Consider the following 21,108-nt stretch of genomic DNA (forward strand, 5'->3'; position numbering starts at 1 on the left):
GCATAATGGCAATGTTTTGCCATCAATTCCAGTTGGTCATGCAGTCCATATGAAGGAAACCTATGACAACATGTAACAACTTTTTGAGGTGCATAAACTATGACCAACATCAGTGGCAGCTTTGTGGCAATTTGAAGGTTGTTGCTCTCTTGCTTGGTCTGCAGGCTGGATACACAAAGTACTGCTGTTTTCTCTGCGAATGGGATAGTCGTGCAAGAGATTCCCACTACGTCAAGAAAGATTGGCCACTCCGACAGTCATTGGAGCCTGGGAGGAAAAGTGTTCAGCATCCACCACTTGTTGAATCAAGGAAGATTTTTGTTACCACCCTTACACATCATCTGGATCTGATGAAGAACTTTGTCAAGGCCATTGTCAAAACACAAGCAGCTTTCAAGTACCTCCGTGGAAAATTTCCAAGGTTAAGTGAAGCTAAGATAAAGGAAGGTGTCTTTGTTGGTCCTCAGATTCGTGAACTTCTTCGAGATGATGCATTTGACCATGCACTGCGTGGCAAGGAAAAGACGGCATGGAAAGCGTTCCAGTTAGTGGCAATAAATTTTCTCGGAAACAACAAGGCAGACAACTACAGGCTGTTGGTGGAAAATCTCCTCAAGGCATACAAAAGCCTTGGTTTCAACATGTCACTAAAGATACATTTTTTGCACTCTCATCTAGATTTTTTTCCACCGAACTGCGGAGCAGTGAGCGACTAGCACGGTGAGCGATTTCACCAGGACATTGCAACAATGGAGAAACGCTATCAGGGCAAATGGAGCCCATCAATGCTTGCAGACTATTGCTGGACAGTGACAAGAGCTGCTCCATTTAATGAATACAAGAGACAAGCCAAGAAGCGCCAAGTAGACACTGAATAGGACTAAACTATGTACATAATAGTTTTTTGCCTTTTGTTTCATAATAAATTTTATTTATGTAACCCTTTTGCTGATTTTTAAAGTGTTACCTGAACAGGACAGGTGAAATATTATCATGTATAGCAACCATAAACACATGAAAAGACCTAGGTTTACAATTTATGATTAAAACTCTACAATCTACACAATATACATAGACATAAAATGTAAAAACTTAACTATCTTAGAAACAGTAGCCAATCAGTTGTTTTAATTGTCATATTTGAATTCAGCACATCAAAATACATAATAAATAGTACATTTTATCTCTGAAGCAGACGACTTCTCAAAAATTGTAGACCAGTGTAATTGCTGAGCTGGGTGTGTGCAGACATAGGTTTATTAGCATCTGGAGCAGAGATTCCCATGATGCAGGGCTTCCCTGCTTTTTCTGGTCCCATAATTCAGTGTGGTTCTCTGTTCTCCATTCTGTATGTAAATTGAGATGTCTTCTTGTCCCATCTTTCATGCAGATGAGGCTAGGGGAGTTTTCTCTGCTCTCCATTCTGTATACTAATGGAGATGTCTTAATCTTGTCACCCTTGTCAGGAGGGGTCTAGGTGTGTCTCCCAATGCCCTTCACTGCTCTCGGCAAGTATTTCCTCTGATGGATTTTGGTTTAAGCAGAGGCTGGGGTGGGGAGGGGTGTCTTTCATGAGTCAGGCTGGATACTGCACCCTGGTTCCCCAAGAACACAGAGGTGTCTGGTATCACCTGGGATAGGTTCCATGGGTAACTGCCACTACCTGACATTCAAGCACATAACAGGGTAACTTTAACTTTTTCCTAACAGAGATTTTAACGTTCTTTCACAAAAAGATTCAGAAGTTAAACTCTTCCATGTTACAGAATGATTAGTATAATGGTGACTATGTTGTGTCTGACCATGTTGTGTCATGGGCTCTATGGAAGGATCCCCTTCCACTGAACATACTAGGAATTCCTGGGTATTTTCACATAGTTGTACAGTCTTACCTCACAAGACGTGCAGTGAATGAGGCCAAAGCTTCTGTGGACCTTTATTCAATGTGAACCTTGACTATATTTTTCACTAAGCAGCTAACTTACCACTGCACATGTGAATGCAGGCTGCGCACTGCTCTGGATATTACTTTAAAAAAAGGTCTTAGACATAAACCAAATGTACTGTACATTTGAAGTGTGGTGTCTTTTTTTTTTTTTTTTTTTCTTGTGTCAATCTCATAAATAAAATGTGTCTTCCTCTGGAACATTCAAAGGCAGTTCTCCTCACTTAAGCCCACTTCCCTCCCAAATTTTAGCTTCCTACTTCCAGCTGTTTTGGCACTAAGGCTGTTCTAAAAATGTGACGCATACAGTGGAGAAGAGCATTTTTCCACTCTCCTGTACTGAAAAATGATGGCACTGTCATGGCATTTAAATAAATAAGCTTCAGCCACAGGCCAGAATTGGAAAGCTTCAGACCAGTAGCTGGAAATTGCAGAAAATATTACCGAAAACTGTAAGAATGGACATGACTTGGTACCCTAATCTGTAAGAGTCTCTCCTGTTACAAGTATCAGAGAGGTAGCCGTGTTAGTCTGGATCTGTAAAAAGCGTCAGAGTCCTGTGGTTCCAATACATCTGTTAGTCTATAAGATGCCACAGGACTCTTTGTCTCCTGTTATAAGTGTCTGTCTAATCCTTATTTATGTATTTAAATTAAAGCACCTCCTAAATCACAAAGATTATGTTAAAAGTCCTCAGATGCTGGAGCTTTGACAGCTCATATGGTGCATCAATATCTTAATACACTGAATCAGTCTCCCCCACCCCCAACATAAACTGTTGTGAGGGAATAGAGCAAATGTTCTTAAATACTTAAGAGTGTAAAGAAATTCTCTGCAGCTGATGTGATTGGTAACTTTGGAAGTCTTATGTTGTAACTGTAACTACTAGATAATTCCCATGCTAATGTTTATAACTTGATCTTGAGAATAACGTATCTCGGGAAAAATATACACAAGGAAACTCTGGAAGGAAAAGGGAAGGTTGACTCTGTACCCTGTGACCTTTTTAAATAACAAAAAGATTAGGTTTTCCTCAGGAATGATATATTTGGGTCGGGGGAGAGGATGCATAGATAATTGCTGCTTAGAGTTCAAATGAGGGATGAGTAGTATTTAAAGCTGTCTCACTGTAAAAAGTTAAATAGAACCAGTAAAATGAGGAGTGTGTGCGCGCCTTCAGAGAGGGAGGGGGATGTGAGTGGTGGTTTCCTCCAACCCCCTCCCCCCAGCCTTAACTGGGGCATGTCAGAGTTCCATTCAAACTCATCAACTATAGTTGGAATGTAGCAACATCTTACAACTGAACATGCTAGATTCAGTTCACCAGTGAAAAATAATAGTTGCTGTATTTCTGCATTAAAGTAAACGGTAGTGAACATGTGGTGGTGGTGAAAAATCATGAGTCATGCCCTCAAATCATGACTTAAAAATAATTTAAAAAAAAAGATTCCCCTTACTTGTCTTCTGGTTTCTGAGCCTTTAGTATACATGTGGGTGATGGTTTTTGAAGCTTTAGTTTTCTCTACAACTGCAAGGATTAGAAACTTTTAAGGAAGCCTCACCACAGCTGAGGTTCTCATGTAATCATTTGACTCCGAAAGCTGGGGCTTCGAGAACAGTATGACACTCATCAAATCACAGAATTTGGCAGTACTGGTGTAGACATATCAGTTTAAATATTGCAATTGGATCTTCAGAATCTTAATCTCTCCATTACTTGTTTCTGGGCTCCCATTACTCCCCCAAGATAGAACTTTCAAAATAAAGGGCTGTGTAACCTGTTGAGTGTATGGGTATCAAATCATTCTGATGAACTCTTAATTCTCAAATGTACAGCCAGTGGGAGAGATGGGAGTTCTATTTAAAGTCTATTTTAGGGGTTTCTGTGGTGCCCATCACTGTAGCAACAAAGCACTTGAATATTCTATTATATGACCTAAAAAGCTGGACAAACAAATTTAGTGGATGAAAAAATAATTTCCAAGGGATTGAAAACTATTTGTTCTAGGTAAGAGTGTATGAGTCTGAGGGAGGTGAACTCTAAACTTTACTTATTTGTGTGCTGGTATTTAGGTAATAAGCAAGTTAAAATATGTTCTCTCACTACAATCCAATCCAAAAATCTAATTGTTTCTAGAAGTTTTTTTTTTTTTAAATATATTCCTAATCCCTCATTTATACGTCTCAACTATGTTCAAGTTCATATTCTGATGGCTGTTATTGATCTGACACCACCCGCTGTTAGGATCCTGGTGCAAGCATCCTAAATTGATTGACCATCATGCCTTTGCTGTGATGAGTGGCAGTTGCTTGCTCATAACACCTGCTATCTCTTCTCAACTTAAAATAAACACTCCTTATCTTCATTTCATAGATGTTAGCCCTATTGGTTTCCTCTTTCTGTTCCTCATTCCCCAAACACACTTTCATGAGGTAGTAACCTATCCACCTCACTGCAAAAAAGTTGTCATAATATAAATCAGTCTTCATATTTAAAAATAAAAATTATTTCTAGCCATCTTCCGTTCTGAAAGTATTTAAAATGTAAATTGACGCTACATTCAAAGCTTCAAAGTTTGTCATAACTTTTTCCTTATGTGAGCCTGGCTAGCTCAGTTGGTAGAGCCTCAGACTTTTAATTTTTAAGGGTCCCTGGTCAGGCAGAAGGATACTTTCCCCCTGTGATATCCCCCAAGAAGTTCAGAAGGCATCTCTTGAGGACTCTCCTTGACTTCAGTTTTGGGTGGAGGGATAGCTCAGTGGTTTGAGCATTGGCCTGCTAAACCCAGGGTTGTGAGTTCAATCTTTGAGCGGGCCATTTAGGGATCTGGGCCAAAAATCTGTCTGGTGATTGGTCCTGCTTCCTCCCAGCAGAAGACCGAGCCTCAGTTCTGACATACAGGTCGAGACCCATGAACCTCCACCGATGCCTCCCCTGGAATCCCATATTGTCTTTGAGGGATGTCTTGACCTATTTGCGCACTATTGGGGCAAGATCACCACAGACAGATACTACAGATCATTCACCCCAGAGACTCCAAGACTCCATAGAATTCCTCCTGCATCACCCTCCTTTTCTCCCCACTTCCCCCCCGGGACCCATCCCATCAACTGATCCTCCAACAAGATGCAGACACTCTGCTCTTCAAGGAGGTGATAGAACCTGTCCTGCCTCACTACCAGGGCTGAGGCTTCTTCTTACCTTACTTCATCATCCTGAAGTGCAGAGGGCACCACCTCATTCTATATCTTCCGGTGCTCAACATGTTTAAAGGAAAGTCCAAATTCATGTTAGCTTGATTATCCTCCTCCCTACCCGAGGGAGCCTGGTTTGTGACTCTCGACATGGAAGACCCTTTCTTTCACCTGGATATTGACCCAGCCCACTGCAAGTTCCTCTATTTTCAGGTAGGGCACCAGCATTACCAATTTTGGGTCCTCCCATTTGGCATAATGATGGTACCAAGAGTGTTCACTGAAGTCTTTGCCGTGGTAGCATCCCAGATGCACCATCTAGGCTACTCAGTAATTCCTTACCTCGATGACTGGCTCCTTGTGGTGCTAGTGTGACAGGAAGCAATATCCATGATCCTCAGTCTTCACAGTCTCCTGGCATCTCTAGGTATCTGTGTTAATGAGGAAAAGTCAGTGTTGACACCTACACACTCAATACACTTCAGTGGGGTGCAACTCAACTCTAGTGTGGTGAGGGTTTCTCTCCTGGCAGACCACTTTGCAGCACTGACAGCCCTCAGAGTGGATGTGTGTCACAGACCATTCACTGTGGTCAGCTGCTGTCTCTTCCTCCTTGGTCAGATGGTAGCCTCCACCTACATGACACTGCATACACATCTCCTTATGCGTTGTCTTCACGCATGGCTCCTCTCCATCAATGGATGCAACAGAGACCATATAGAGTCCAGGGTCACCATTCTCAAGGCCATGCTGTCCTCCCTCACATGGTGGTCTGATCTCTCCAAGATTATGATCAGCACCCCATTTGTCCCTCTCACACCACAGGCCAGCATCATAATGGATGCCTCTCTCATGGGTTGGGGAGCCCACTTAGGCCATCGCACAGCTCAGGGTGTATGGGTGCCATGGGAAGCCAGGATGCACATAAATGTGTTAAGTCTTCCATTAAGCGTGCCAGGCCTTCCTCCTGCTCATTCAGTCCCCCAACATTCAACTGTTCTCTGACATCGTAGAAGCAGAGGTGTATATCAACAAGCAGGGCAGTGCCAGGTCTTCCTCCCTCTGCTCAGAGTTGGTCCGGATTTGGAACTGGTGCATCAAGAACCATGTGACGCTTCAAGCTGTGTACCTACCAGGCACCCAGAATTCACCAGCTGACATGCTCAGCAGGACTCTACCTCAAACACAAGTGGAAGCTACATGATGCCATGCACCTGTACCTCTTTATGAAGTGGGGCACCCTCCCTCCCCGATGGGACCTCTTTGCTACTCATGAGAACCTCAGTTGCTCTAAGGGAGGACTCTCAGGGCAATGCTCTCCTCTTCCCCTGGACAGGCAACCTCTGTTACGCCTCCCCCCATTCCCTTGCTGCCACAGGTGCTACACAAGATTGACGGTGGCTCTCTCCTGGTTACTCATAGCCCGTTCTGGAACCATCAGTTCCGGTTCATGGACCTCCTCAGACTCTCTGCCTGCACACCACTCTGCTTCTGCACACTTCCGGATCTGCTCACACAAGATTGGGAGAGGCTTTGTCATCCCAATCCAGGCCCTCTTCATCTCACAGCCTGGTATTTGGATGGGCGTTGGGGGTGCTCTACTCTGGTTCAACAAATCCTTACCTAAAGCAGGAGAGAATCCACCAGATCCTGCTACTGAACTAAATGGAGACACTTCACAGCAGGGGCCCACCGCCACCACCACTCACTGAACATGGTGTCTATTCCAGTTGTCCTCAACTGCCTTCTCACCCTCAAGATGTTGGCTTGACCCTCAATTCTATTCTAATGCATCTGGCAGCACTCAGTGCCTTTCTGTCTCCCATGGACCTCTGTGTTGATGCACCCCACCACTATCTGCTTGATGAAAGATTTACTCAACACTTTTCCACCAGTACTGAAGCCCACACCACCATGGGATCTTAATCTCGTTCTCTCCACCCTAATAAAGCCACTCTTTGAGCAACATGCTCACTCTCCCACCTCTTTATGAAAGCGACTTTCTTGATAGCCATTATCTTGACCAGACGAATCAGTGAATTTTCAGCCATGATGGCAGACTCTCCCCATACACGATGCTCAACAAGCACAAGATATCCTTATGGCTGAACCCTAAATTCTTCCCAAGAGTGGTGTCTGAGTTCCATCTAAATCAGTGCATACACCTGCTAGTTTTCTGCCCCAAACCACACCCTTCCCTTACTGACAAAGCTTTGTGCTCCCTTGATGTCCATCGTGTACTGGCATTCCACAGGACTCGACCCTTTCACGCATCACCAAAGCTATTTGTGGCCATAGCTGAAAAGTCCAGTGGTGAAGCCCCCTCGTCCCAACGCATCTCCAAATGGGTCTCTGGGTGCATCTGCGAATGCTAAAACCAATGCATCATACCTCCATCTGCTAAAATCACAGTGCACTCAACACAAGCCTGTGACGATTTCGGTCACAGAGACCCCCTTGGGACTGTCACCTGATGTGCTGAAATTACCTCTGAGCCCATTTTCCCTGATGGCTTGGGACTCCAGAACCCTGCATTGTTGAGCCAGACAATGCTAGTCTGCTGCAACACAGACCCAGATCTGAACCACGCCCCAAAGCTGCAGGCTTTAACAGGTAACCTGCTGAGTTGTTTTAAATCTCTAGCAGCCAGATATCCAGTTCCCAATGGGATCCAAACAACTAATAAATCCATTTTACTCTGTATAAAGCTTATTCAGGGTAAACTCATGAATTGTCCGCCCTCCATACCACTGATAGAGAGATATGCACAGCTGTGTGCTCCCCCAGGTATTAATCACTTACTCTGGGTTTGTTAATAAACAAAAGTGATTTTATTAAATATAAAAAGTAGGATTTAAGTAGTTTCAAGTAATGCCAGACAGAACAAAGTAAGTTACCAAGCAAAATAAAACAAAACCCGCATAAGCCTAATACATTTAGAAACTAATTACAGATAAAATCTCACCCTCAGAGATGTTCCAATAAGTTTCTTTCACAGACTAGACTCCTTCCTAATCTGGGCCCAATCCTTTCCCCCTGGTACAGAGCCATTTCCAACCAATTGTCCTGGTTAATGGGAGCCATCAAGATTCTAAACCACCATCAATGGCCCACACTTTGCATAGTTACAATAGGACTTCAGAGTAATACTTCATATTTCTAGCTTCAGACACAAGAATGATACATTCATACAGATAGGATGAACACACTCAGTAGATACATTACAAGAGACCTTTTGCATAAAGCATATTCCAGTTACATTATATTTACACTCATAAGCATATTTCCATAAACATATGGAGTGTAACATCATAGAGCCCAAGCCACCACATTGGCCTCACTGGACTTCACATGTCCACAACACACTACGCCATCGCACAAGCAGCAGCAATGAACACTGCTGTGGGTCAGGCCATACTGCAGGCTGCACTTCCATTGGCATCCGTGTACCCACCTCCATGCTGATAACTGTTCACGAGTCACCCATGTGTGGAATACACATAGGGACCATCACTCAAGAGGAGGAGGTTACTTACGTGTAACTGGAGGTTCTTTGAGATGCATGGTCCCTATCTGTATTCCATTAACTGCCCTCCATCCCCTCTGCTTCGGACTGGATTCCATTATGGTAAGAAGGCGACTGGAGAGGTGTTGACCCACACTACCTCTTATACACTCAGTGCTGGAAGAACAAGGAGACACATGTGTGGGTCAAAGGACTCTGCTAAGAAACACTTCTGGACTCAGGCACATGTCAGATAGGAACCACACATCTCAAAGAACCTCCAGTGATAGGTAGGTAACCTCCTCCTCTGTACTGTATGTGATTCAATTAATGCAAAGCTGAAATTAAGTATTTATTCTAAAAAACAAACAAAAAAAAAAAACCTGCAAAAAACCCAACGCAGTCACTGATGTCACCAAAAAAATCCATCTTATATTTCTCAGCTACCTCTTCCTCATGCTTGAATCCAAACATTGTACAGAAGGTATTGACTCTCAATCACATTTCTGCTTCACCTCTCCAGCCATCATTTTCCTGGTTAGTTGCATTTTGACGAATAACATGGCTTTAAGTTAGGCAACCAGCAAGAATTCCAATAGCTGTTTAAAAAAGCCTCTTTTAAACTGCAATCCTGTTATTTCATTGATGTCCACAATCAATGAATTTGGAGATTGACTGTAATTTAGCACAGCTCACTGTGCTCAGAAGCAGATTTGTATTTGATGCACTATTTACCATGCATATTTTTTTTTCAAACATGGCTTCTCATTAAGACTTTCCAGTTCAAAAATAGGGTGTTAAGTTACACCTAGTTACCCATGTCCACTATCCAAGGAGAATGTAGTAGAAACATCTGGAGTAACATACCTATGGTATGTTGGGATGGAGTGTCTAGGAGCTGGGGGAGGTCAGGGCGGTGATGGAGGAGGAGGAAAAGTGGGTTGTGGTCCTGGGAGTAATATTCATCATCTTACCATTTGCATCTGGCTGTCAAGTCTGGTGTACACAAGGCCTTATCTAACTGCAATAGCTTATGCTTCAGCTGTTTGTGTTGATCTGATTCAGTGCATCTATGCTATATATGGTGCTAGTATGGAGGTTATGCAAAATTTAAAGTTATTTAGCCAATCATAAACAGATTCTACCCCTGTACCATGTAGATGAACAACTTGCCCTTTTGTTTGGGTCTTAATACCGAGAGATTTTAAATTTCTGGCATAGTACAGCTTGCTTTGCCATATATTATAAAGATGCAAGAAATAACCATGAAGTTCCATCAAAGCTTGCATTACTGTAGTGATGGTCTTTTTCTGTTGATCTGTTACCTCTTTTTGATAGGGTGGGCACAAAATAGGTGCATGGTCCATGGATACCATCTCCCTGCTGTTCAAAACCCTCAATCACTTGCCCCCTTGGCCACAAACCCCTGTAGTGCTTGAAATATGGTCATGCCTGCCTCCAGCAAAACTGCGTCCACAGTAGACTTATTAGCATTGAGGCATACTTTGCAGTCAATGGAACTAACTTCTCCAATTTAATTGGCACGCCCTCTCGGTGAACTGTGATTTCATAATGGTGTTACAAAATTAGAGTTCTTTCATCATTTAGGGGTTCTCTAGACACTGCTGTTGATTCCATGTCTCAATCAACTGTCCCACCAATCCATGCTTATGAGGCTCTTATTTAAGAGCTCTTTACCATGAGAAATTAGCAGGGGTGAGGAGAATACAGCCTCTACTAGGCAGTAGTGTGAATTCTGTTACCTACTAGTCTTGCTCTGGCGTTCAGCATGCATTGCTGGGACACCCTCCTGGTTGTCGTCGTCTTTTTTTTGTTTGTTTGTTTGAGTGGGAGGGTGAAGAACTTTCAAAACTTTGAGCAGAAATTAGCTGTCTGTGCAAAGAATGAGCTCCTACCATTTGGATTAGCATCCATCTGAGCAATATGTTGTAGAAATGGCTGAGCTTCCTGGGGAGTTCCAGGAAAATGAATTTGGACTTTCCATAACTCTCTTCATAGTGTAGAATCTGTCTCAAAACCACCCATGAACCATTGTTTCAAGGAGCTGGGTTGGCAGTTGCAGAATAGTTCCCCTAAGAGCACCACACCTGCCACATGTCCACATGTAGCCCTACGGTAAAACTACACCTGAAACATGTACCGTTGCTACTAGTGCAGTTCCTTTAATTGGCAATATTACAGTCCTCTCTTAAAGAGGCAGGTTCTAAGAAATAGATCCATCTGTAAAGGGTCATTTTAGTCATCCTGAATTAAAGCAGTGCCATGAAACATTGCCCAAAGCTTCCTTCAAACTGCTTTAAAATCTTTATATTTTTTAAAGCTAGTAGATTGCTGTTTCTAGGTTGTTCACCCTTTTAATTGTCTGTGTGTATATGAGATTATTGCTTTGTTTTATATACAGCTTGTCAGATTTTAAAAACTGTTTGTTTATTTTTCCTTAGGTTGGTGTTTGGGATGTTGTACCCTGCTTATTATTCTTACAAAGCTGTGAAGACAAAAAATGTGAAGGAATATGTAAGTCCCACCTCTGTCTTGTTTGTCAATGAAACATAATGCTTCAGTTGAAACTTATTGGATGTAAATTTCACCAAGTTATTCAGTGTAACATATAGTCACATGAAAGCGTGACACTACTTTAATATATCTTCATAAATATTAGGTACAAAAATGACTGTAACATCATATAATATGCTTATGAATGCTTAGCTAATTTAGAAATGAAGTTAAGGTTTCCATATAAATCACACAGCTTAACACACAAAATTATGGTATATGAAGAACAACATAAAATATGTTCTCATAATATGTACCATAGTCAAGCCAGGTCCCTGGTTTCGCCAACTTAGTTACATGACGTGTTTCTGAGTAGTCTCATTGACACTTTTAGGTGTAGTTGTGTGTAAAGTTGTTCATGTACATAAGTGTTTGCAGGATTGGGGCCTGTTGTTGTAAGATGCTTAGCCTTAGTCAGGAAACTCAAAAACTATCTACATGACCGCAGTAAGTCGACCTAAGTTACGCTACTCCAGCTACGTAAATAAAATAGCTGAAGTCGACTTAGCTTATGTCAATTTACTTGGTGTCTACACTGTACTGGGTTGATGGAAGACGCTCTCCCGTCGACTTACCTTACTCTTCTTGTTCGCAGTGGAGTACTGGGGTTGACCGGAGAGCAATTTGCGGTCGATTTTGGCAGGTCTTCACTAGACCTGCTAAATCGACCACGGTGCTTTGATCGCCGGAGTGTTGATCTGGCGGTAGTGTGGATGTAACCTTGGTAATCTTAACTATGCTGCCTTAATGAAACATTAAGTATTGTTAGCATCTAACTTCCTTTGTTTTGTAGGGGGAGAGGTTGGTGCTACTTAAGTTTTCAAGTAGAACCATGCTTTACTGCCTTACTCAACAAATCTTTCCCTTTGGTATAGTCAGTCATGTCATGTCTTCTGACTTCCATGAGGTTTTTATAGCTTTTCCCTAATGTTAGCACTTCTGAAACAAAACAGTTAAGACTGAGCAGATTTCTACTCCATTTTATGTCAGCATAATTGTTTTTGCTCCACAACTGCCTGTGCTGTGAAAACTTTGTGAAGACAAAGGGTTTGCAAATATCAAAGGCTTTCATTAGCCCCGCAGAAATATTACTATTTGTATTATGCATAAAATATAAGATTTGCTACCAATCATTTTAGATGTCCTTAATAGTTAGTTAAGAAGACAATTATAGTAATGACAGTTATTAGTTTCTTTAGTCAATATAATTCTATAATGGCCAGGAAAAATAAAACTAAGTCTCCCTCCTGCAGATCTCCCTTTTCGGAAAAGTATAGCTGGGGTTTGCAACAAATAATCAGTGGTGTCTCGGGCAGTTTCTAGGCCAACTAGCATTTCAAAACCAACGCCTTACATTCCACCCAGAAACTGGACAGCAGGCAATGCAGATCATAGGTCATGGATTTAACACTACACTGCAATAGTCCAGTCTTGGTGACAAAGGAATGAATGACAATAGCAAGGTCTGCATGCAAAGAAATAATTGCATCTTTCTGGTCTTGAATGGACAAAGGGTGTGCTAGGCATTGCTGCTAGCTAATCAAGTAGCATTTGGGAGCCTTAAGACTCCATCACCTATGAATTCAGAAAATGAAAGATGGAACCACTAGGGATGTAAATAGCGTATAAGACACCTAACTGTGTAACCTATTAAAATTCTATCAGTTAAACATTTAACCGGGGAACTAAGGGTGCAGAAGGTGCTGCAGCACACCCACATTTTACGCGAAGCCCTGCTGCCGGCCTCCTGGGCGCGGGGCGACAATGGAACTGAAACCGATAAGCATCAAGCTTATTGGTTAACCGGTTAAACTTTTACATTCCTAGGAACCACACTATCCAAGGTGCAGATATTCTCTGTCAAGCTGTCAGACACTGGCTCCAGAGAGTGACTAGCAACCTCAGGACACATTGTTAAGAAGCACAAACCTTAAATTTGGTTGAGTTGTATACTTATATTTCACAAACCAATTATCAAGACATGAGAGGTAATTCTTCCATGCTGCTCAGCACTGATAAGGCCTTAGCTGGAGTATTATGTCCAGTTCTGGGCACCACACCTGGGGAAAGGAGTGGAACATACTGGAAGAAGTCCAGAAAAGAGCGGTTAAAATGATTAAAGGTCTAGAAAACATGATCCATGATGAAAGATTGAAAAAACTTGAGTTTGTTTACTCTGGAGAAGAGTTTTTTTGGGGGGGGTGGGGGGTGGGGAGATATAAGTTGTCAAGTGTTTGAAAGATTGTTATAAAGAAGAGGGGGATAAACTGCTCTCTTATCCACTGAGGACAGGATGAGAAGTGATGGGCTTAAATTGCAGCAAGGGAGATTTAGGAAGCTTTTTCTTAATGTCTAACTCACGGATCGGCAACCTTTGGCACATGGCCCGCCAGGGTAAGCCCCCTGGCAGGCCGGGCCGGTTTGTTTACCTGCTGCATCGTCAGGTTTGGCTGATCGCAGCTCCCACTGGCCGCGGTTTGCCGATCTAAGCCAATGGGGGCTGCAGGAAGTGGCACGGGCCCAGGGATGAGCTAGTCGGTGCTTCCCGCAGCCCCCATTGGCCTGGAGTGGCGAACTGCGGCCAGTGGGAGCTGCAATCGGCCGAACCTGCAGATGCGGCAGGTAAACAAACTGGCTCGGCCCGCCAGAGGGCTTACCCTGGCAGGCTGCATGCCAAAGGTTGCCGATCCCTGGCCTAACTTAACTGTAAGGGCAGATAAGCAATGGAACAATTACCTAGGGATGTTGTGGGATCTCTGTCTAACCTCTTCTTAAAAACCTCTAATGACAAACACCTGTAGTAATGGTCTAGGTAATACTTAATCTTCCCTCAGTGCAGGGGACCAGCCTAGATGACTTATTGAGGTCCCTTCTAGTTCAAATTTCTATGATTCTATGAAAATAGCCCAACGATGCTTTTTAGTCATGTTTCAAAGTAGAAGTATACGTTAAAGTGACACCAACTTCGAAACTTAATTTTTAAGGAATTTTTAGTGTTTTAAACTAGGGTTGTCGATTAATCACAGGTAATTCACATGATTAACTGAAAAATTAATCATGATTAACTGCAGTTTTAATCACACTATTAATAGAATACCAATTGAAATTGATTAAATATTTTTGGATGGTTTTTGTACATTTTCAAATGTATTGATTTAAATTACAACACAATACAAAATGTACAGTGCTCACTTGATATTATTTTTATTACAAATATTTGCACTGTTAAAAATGATAAAAGAAATTGTATTTTTGAATTCACCTCATACAAGTACTGTATTGCAACCTCTTTAGCGTGGAAGTGCAACTTACAAATGTAGATTTTTATTTTTTTATCATTTATTTATTTATTTTTGTTACATAACTACACTCAAAAACAAAACAGGGTAAAACTTTAGAGCCTATAAGTCCACTCAGTCCTACTTCTTGTTCAGCCAATCGCTAAGACAAATGAGTTTGTTTACATTTATGGAAGATAATGCTGTCCGCTTCTTATTTACAATGTCATCTGAAAGTGAGAACAGGCATTCGCATGAGACTTTTGTAGCTGGTATTGCCAGTTATGCTATACATTCATATGCCCCTTCATGGTTTGGCCACCAATCCAGAGGACATGCTTCCATGCTGACGACTCTCGTTTAAAAAAAAAATGCATTAATTAAATTTTGACTATTTTGGGGGGAAAATAGTATGTTTCCTGCTCTATTTTTCCTGCATTCTGCCATGTATTTCATATTATAGGAGTCTCGGATGATGACCCAGCACATACTCGTTTTAAGAACGCTTTCACTGCAGATTTGACAAAATGCAATGTGAGATTTCTAAAGATAGCTACAGCACTCGACCCAAGGTTTAAGAATCTGAAGTGCCTTCCAAAATCTAAGAGGGATGAGGTGTGGAGCATGCTTTCAAAGGTCTTAAAAGAGCGACATTCTGATGTGGAAATTACAGAACCCGAAGCGTTATCTCCTGCAACCGTAAACAAACTTGCTTGTCTGAGTGACTGGCTGAACAAGAAGTAGGACTGAATGGACTTATAGGCTTTAAATTTTTACATTGTTTTGTTTTTTGAATGCAGTTATTTTTTGTACATAATTCTACATTTGTAAGTTCAACTTTCTTGATAAAAGAAGAACAGGAGTACTTGTGGCACCTTAGAGACTAACAAGTGGGCTGTAGTCCACGAAAGCTTATGCTCTAATAAATTTGTTAGTCTCTAAGGTGCCACAAGTACTCCTGTTCTTCTTTTTGCGGATACAGACTAACACGGCTGCTACTCTGAAACCTTTCTTGATAAAGAGATTGCACTACAATACTTGTCTGAGGTGAATTTAAAAATACTATTTCTCTTGTTTTTTACACCACAAATATTTGTAATAAAAATATAAAGTGAGCACTGTACATTTTGTGTTCTGTGCTGTCATTGAAATCAATATATTTTAAAATATAGAAAACATCCAAATATATTTAAATAAATGGTATTTTATTATTATTATTTATTATTTAGCAGTGGTGATTAATCACAATTTTTTTAATAGCTTGACAGCCCTAATTTAAACCTTATCTTGTTTTCTCTGTCCAGATTTTGGGGTTTGACATTCACATTTCCCTCTTTAAGCTTTTTTCCCATTGCTGATGTGTGACTCTCTAAATAGGTGACATTGACTACCCAAGGGAAATGGTAAAGCTGACTAGACAAAAGTGATGTCAAATTTGCAGTTCTGGTAAGCTTGTAAACAGTAGGTAAAAAAATTTTCAGGCATAAATGCGATTTGGCGGTATTCCTTAAATACTGATTGCATTTAAGGGGATTAGTTAGGCATTAAGGAAACACCTAGTTAAGGTGTAATGAGGTGTGGTTTCCCAGTGTTGCAGCTCCTAAGATTCTTGCGTGCCAGTTTTCTGCAGGGTTAGGATAACTGGGGCTCCATGTTGATTGACAGTCTGATGGCTGCCTCTACAGTGGAGGTGAAAATTATCTTTTTAATTAAAATTTTGTAGAGTATGGCAGTGGGGGGGGGAAGACCCTGAAAAGGAGCAGTCTTCCATTTTAAGTAAATGGGTAGTGTGTTTTGAATTTTGGAGTGAAACTTAATAGTGTGTACATGGTTAAATAAATTAATCCTTAGATCAGTAGTTTTTAAATGATGGTGTCTAGGCTAATTCCCCACTCTGGCACTTTGAGAGCAGAAGGTGAGGGCTAGCAAGGATTTTAAAAATTAATACTGGCCACTCCAGGCTTGTATTAAACTCCCAAGGTTACAGCTTTTCTCTGACCTTGGATTGGTAGATGCTGCCACCACCCAAGTGCAGAATCCCTTTGAGAGCCAAGGAAGGTGCACTTGGAAATACCTTTCTGTGGGGTACTCTCAAGCCCTTTCACCCTCCCTCAGGGGAAGAACTGAGAAAGGAAGTGGGGAGGAAGGTAAATCAGCTGTTTACACCAGTTAATTAAACAACATGTGCACAAACCTCTTAAGACACACAAATCCAATTCTGTTCTTAAAAAAGGTAAATTTTATTTTTTAAGAAAGAAGAAAATACATCTGGGAACTCAAGCTATTGCTAGATTTTAAAAGAGCAACTACAAGGATTAAGCACCAAGAATATTTTCCTTAAGGTCCAGCTTAAAGGTTACAAGCAAAACAAAAGCACTGGGGGTTAACACAGAGGAATCCACAAGCCATAAAAAAATAAAAGGGATAAACCTAATGACGTCCTCTACTAAGAGGGATTTTCTAGCTTCTGGATGGCTGAGTGTTCATAAAAGGGAGCTCCCGCCGCCCCCCCCCCCTGCTTTATTTATCACAGATGGTTGTATATGGCTGGCTGCATGGTGTCCTGACTCTTCCTTATATTTTGAAGAGGAGCCTGGAACTCTATACAAGTTACTAAAAATGAGTAAGAGGCGCCAGCCTAAAAGCCTTGAGTGGGGTCTGCTGCCACATAAGTAGAGAGGAAAATGGTAGCTGCCATTCTGAGACAGACAGCCAATAATGAGAGTGCAGCTGCCAGCCACCTGCAGAGGAATATGTAAGAGAGGTGTGGAGATGGGATTGAAGCAGTGGGACTCTTTACCCAAGAGAGCAAGGGGAGAAGAGGAGCAAGTGGCTGTCTAGGCAGCATGTCCAGGAGATAAAGCAAATGTACAGGGAGAATAGGACTGGGCAATACGAGACAAAGGGGGGGTTCAGGTAGCATAGGAGGGGACAGAACAGATAAGAGGGGAAATAAAGTGCCATGCTGTACTAGACCGTGTAATTAACTGTACTACAATTAAACATCTAAAAATACATACTGTATATACTTTTTAATTGGCCCGTTCGTTTATAAGCCGACCCTCCAGGATGGATAGGTAAAAATAGCAAAAACTGTATGACCCTTTCATAAGCCGACCCTATATTTTAGGAGTTGGAAAACTTTGGCTTCCGGCGCGTAACGGTAAGCTACTGGAGGGACGGGATTTTTTTTTTTTTTTTTTACCTGGAGTGTCTGCAGGCATGGAGCCCCTCAGCTCCCTGTGGCCGTAGTTCGCCGTTCCCAGCCTATGGAAGCTGCGGGAAGTGGCCACAGGGAGCTGAGGGGCTCCATGCCTGCAGATGCTCCAGGTAAACAGAACGACAATGTATTAGATATTCAATTCAATGATTCCATAGAGTTTAAAATAATCAAATTTTGGTGTAGACCTGTTTATAAGCCAACCCCAGCTCTTTGTCACTTTTTTTTCCAAAAATATTCGGCTTATGAACGAGTATATACAATTCCTTTTCTTACTCCTCTACCACGTAAGCAATTTTTGTAATTGCCAGAGGGATGATATGCAGTTTTAATCAGGAGGGGAGCAGGTCTTCTAGACTCTTCTCAATTTTTTTTTTTTTTAATAATTTAGAATACAGAACTCTTGACTTTTTTCCTTTGAATGCTTGGGTTTGATTTTTGACCTTTCCTGATTGACTGAAGTCAGGAGAGCAATTGCAAGATTTATTTTGCTATTCTAACTAAGCCATTATTTAATGAATATTGCTGTCTTTGCTTAAACTAATTGTCCAATGTTAATCTGGAGAGAGAACAAATTGTAAAGTATAGTAGCTATTTGTTTAAAGTTTTTTGTTTAGTTTTTCTGATAATTAGATTCCAAATATGAAGCTGCATTTGGATTTACTCAGTAGCATTCAAAGAGAAAATGGATGGTTGTAAAACTCAAAGGATTTTGAATGAATGCATTCTTCCAGCAATTACTGAAGTGTGCTTAGCTTTTCTGTACCTTATGCAGGTCACTTAAATGAATGGTGATTACATATCTGGATCTAAATTACTAATAAAGGTCCTTTCAGACCGATGAGATTTGTGACTACTTAATAAATCACTTTGTGAATCAGTATAGCTTTAATAAAGTTTTTTTTTTTTTTTTAAGGCTTTGCATATTAAAACAGGTATCATAGCTTTTTAGATTTGTCATGTAGCTGAACCAGGGCAATTGAAATAACAGCTAAGTAATGCCAAATAATATTGAATTCCATTTTTTATTTTAGTGTTTTTATGGCAAAGTCCAGTTAGCATTTCTTTCTTTAACGTTCAGTGCATAAAATATTTAATGAGAATACAGCTATTGGGTAAATATCTGCATCATTAGATAGAGGTATCATATATCTACACTACTTCCCATTTAATTGATTTAGACCCACAAATATTTCATGAAATGATAATCTTGCTTTGTAGCAGCGTGGAACAGTTTATATCAATATAATTTAAGTTGCTTCATTTAAAATAAAAAAGGTTTAAATCGTGTCTAAAGGTCATAAAGCTAATTTGAGAACTTTTGCTTCTGCTATTTTAGATTAAAACCTTTAAAGCCTTTAAACTATAAATGTGGTGTATATGCATTCTTTGTTTACACACAAGCCGAAGTATTCACAATAGTACTGAAACTTGGGCTCCTAAGACATTCTGGAGCCTAAGTTCCAATGACTTCAAACTACAAACCCTGATGAAGTATAAATCTGGCTCTCCTAACTTGTGGAAGTACAATATAAAGGTGGTGTTAGTTGCAAATATAGCATGAGGTATTTGCTTATCAATTGCATTTGAGTTTGTGGTGGTACCACAGTAAGGATGTTAATGAGGCCCTAGACTTGTCTCTTTCATTGCAGATGCGCATTTGAAGCATGACGCTTACTAAATTATCACTTCAGATTTACATAGACTTTTTTTTCTGACACCTGAATCACTCATGTCATTTAGGAAAAATCCCATATTTAAGCACTTCAACATCGGTTTAGGACCCTAACTGGACACTTCTATTTCTGAACATTTCAGGTGTGAGTGTGTATGTTTGTATGAAATGTTCAAAATAGCTCTAATGTATTGAAAGTCTAAATGTTGTTTTGTTAACACTGAAGCTGTTTTGTTTAGAAGTGACACAAACTTTATTCCTCTGAAATTTTTAATAAAAATAAAATGTTAGCCCCTCAAGACGTATGTGCTTAACTTTACTCATAGCTATATCTACATAATCTTGGTAGTAAAAATATCTTGTTTACTTAACTAGTTATTCTTTTCATTCATCTGCCTAACTTAAGAACAGACCACACTTTGCTTGTGGCAAGTAGTGCTATAGATATTTTAGGTATTAATTTGCAGAATAGGTCTTCCACAAATTAGGGCAGTGATTCTCAAACTATTGTACTGGTGACCCTTTCACATAGCAAGCCTCTGAGTGTGACCCCCACCCCCTTAAAAACACTTGTTTATATATTCAACACAATTATAAATGCTGGAGGCAAAGCAGAGTTTGGGGTGGAGACTGTCAGCTCACAACCCCCCATGTAACAATCTTGCGACCCCCCTGTGGGGTCCCAATCCCCAGTTTGAGAACCCCTGAATTAGGGTCTTTGGCTTTATACTGCAGTATAAACCTAAAATTCAAGTATAGTTATGTACAATTTTAAGAGTGACTTGTAAACTGGTATGGTAGATAGCATTCTGTACAGAAAATGAGGCCTTCTTGCAGAGGAGAGAATTCCTATGTCTGGAAATCATGTACCTGGCTTCCAACACATAACAAAATCTCTTGTCTTTCCTTTACTTACTGGGAATAAATTGGGTTTAAAAATTCCACAAAATTTATGGAATTTAGAGAAGTGATTTTAATGAAATGGTCAGTGAAGTCTAAACCTAGGGTGACCAGATAGCAAGTGTAAAAAATCAGGACTGGGGGCGTGGGGTAATAGGTGCCTATATAAGAAAAAGAACCCAAAATCGGGACTGTCCCTATAAAATTGGGACATCTGATCACCCTGTCTAAACCTGACATGAGCACTGTGGAGTTCAATAGTGAATGAATATGTTGTTTTGGTTGCACATTGTTGCCAGCACAGAGTGCCCGAGGACAGCAACAGCGGGGTTCGTTGCCCAGTGTGCTTCGCGCCAATAAACACACCAGGGGGAGAAGCAAACAAAGTTTATTTGGGATCCCAAAGCGGTGCTAGGAGACAGGCACGTCTCAGATCAAGCACACTAACAGGAACAGTTTTTCTTCTTTTACACATTTTGCAGTTAAGACTCACCCCCCCCTTTCCTCTCCCTTCCTCCCCTTCTACCCCTCTCTTCCCTGGTAACAATTACTAAGCAAATAACGATTACATTTAAGCAGTTAAGTCATTCTTGGCAGCTATAAGCCTAGCTTGTTAGTAACTTCTTTAAACGGTTATCTTGTCCTTTTTCCCTTCAGCCAGAAACATGCAGGCCTCATTATTACCGCTTGAGCAGTGGGTTGCACACAGATAACTGGTTGCTTACATATTCCAATTGCACCTGGCTTTTGAGGTTGATTAGAGTTTAAACATGGAAGGATAGAGTTTGGTTCACTTAGGCCTAGTGCAGGAAGGCT

General features: G+C 41.0%; 1 protein-coding gene across 4 annotated transcripts in view; it reads left to right on the top strand.

Annotated features, from left to right (window-relative positions):
• Window positions 1–21,108, top strand: part of REEP3 (receptor accessory protein 3) — a 76,113-nt gene that overhangs the window by 17,375 nt on the left and 37,630 nt on the right. For all 4 annotated transcript variants that reach the window (XM_065551900.1, XM_065551899.1, XM_065551897.1 and 1 more), the window contains exon 2: window positions 11,108–11,180. In XM_065551900.1, coding sequence (XP_065407972.1) covers window positions 11,108–11,180 — 73 coding nt within the window. The remainder of the gene's footprint in view (window positions 1–11,107; window positions 11,181–21,108) is intronic.

This window comes from Chrysemys picta, chromosome 7 (genome assembly GCF_011386835.1).
Source record: "Chrysemys picta bellii isolate R12L10 chromosome 7, ASM1138683v2, whole genome shotgun sequence".
Classification (NCBI taxonomy): Eukaryota; Metazoa; Chordata; order Testudines; family Emydidae; genus Chrysemys; species Chrysemys picta.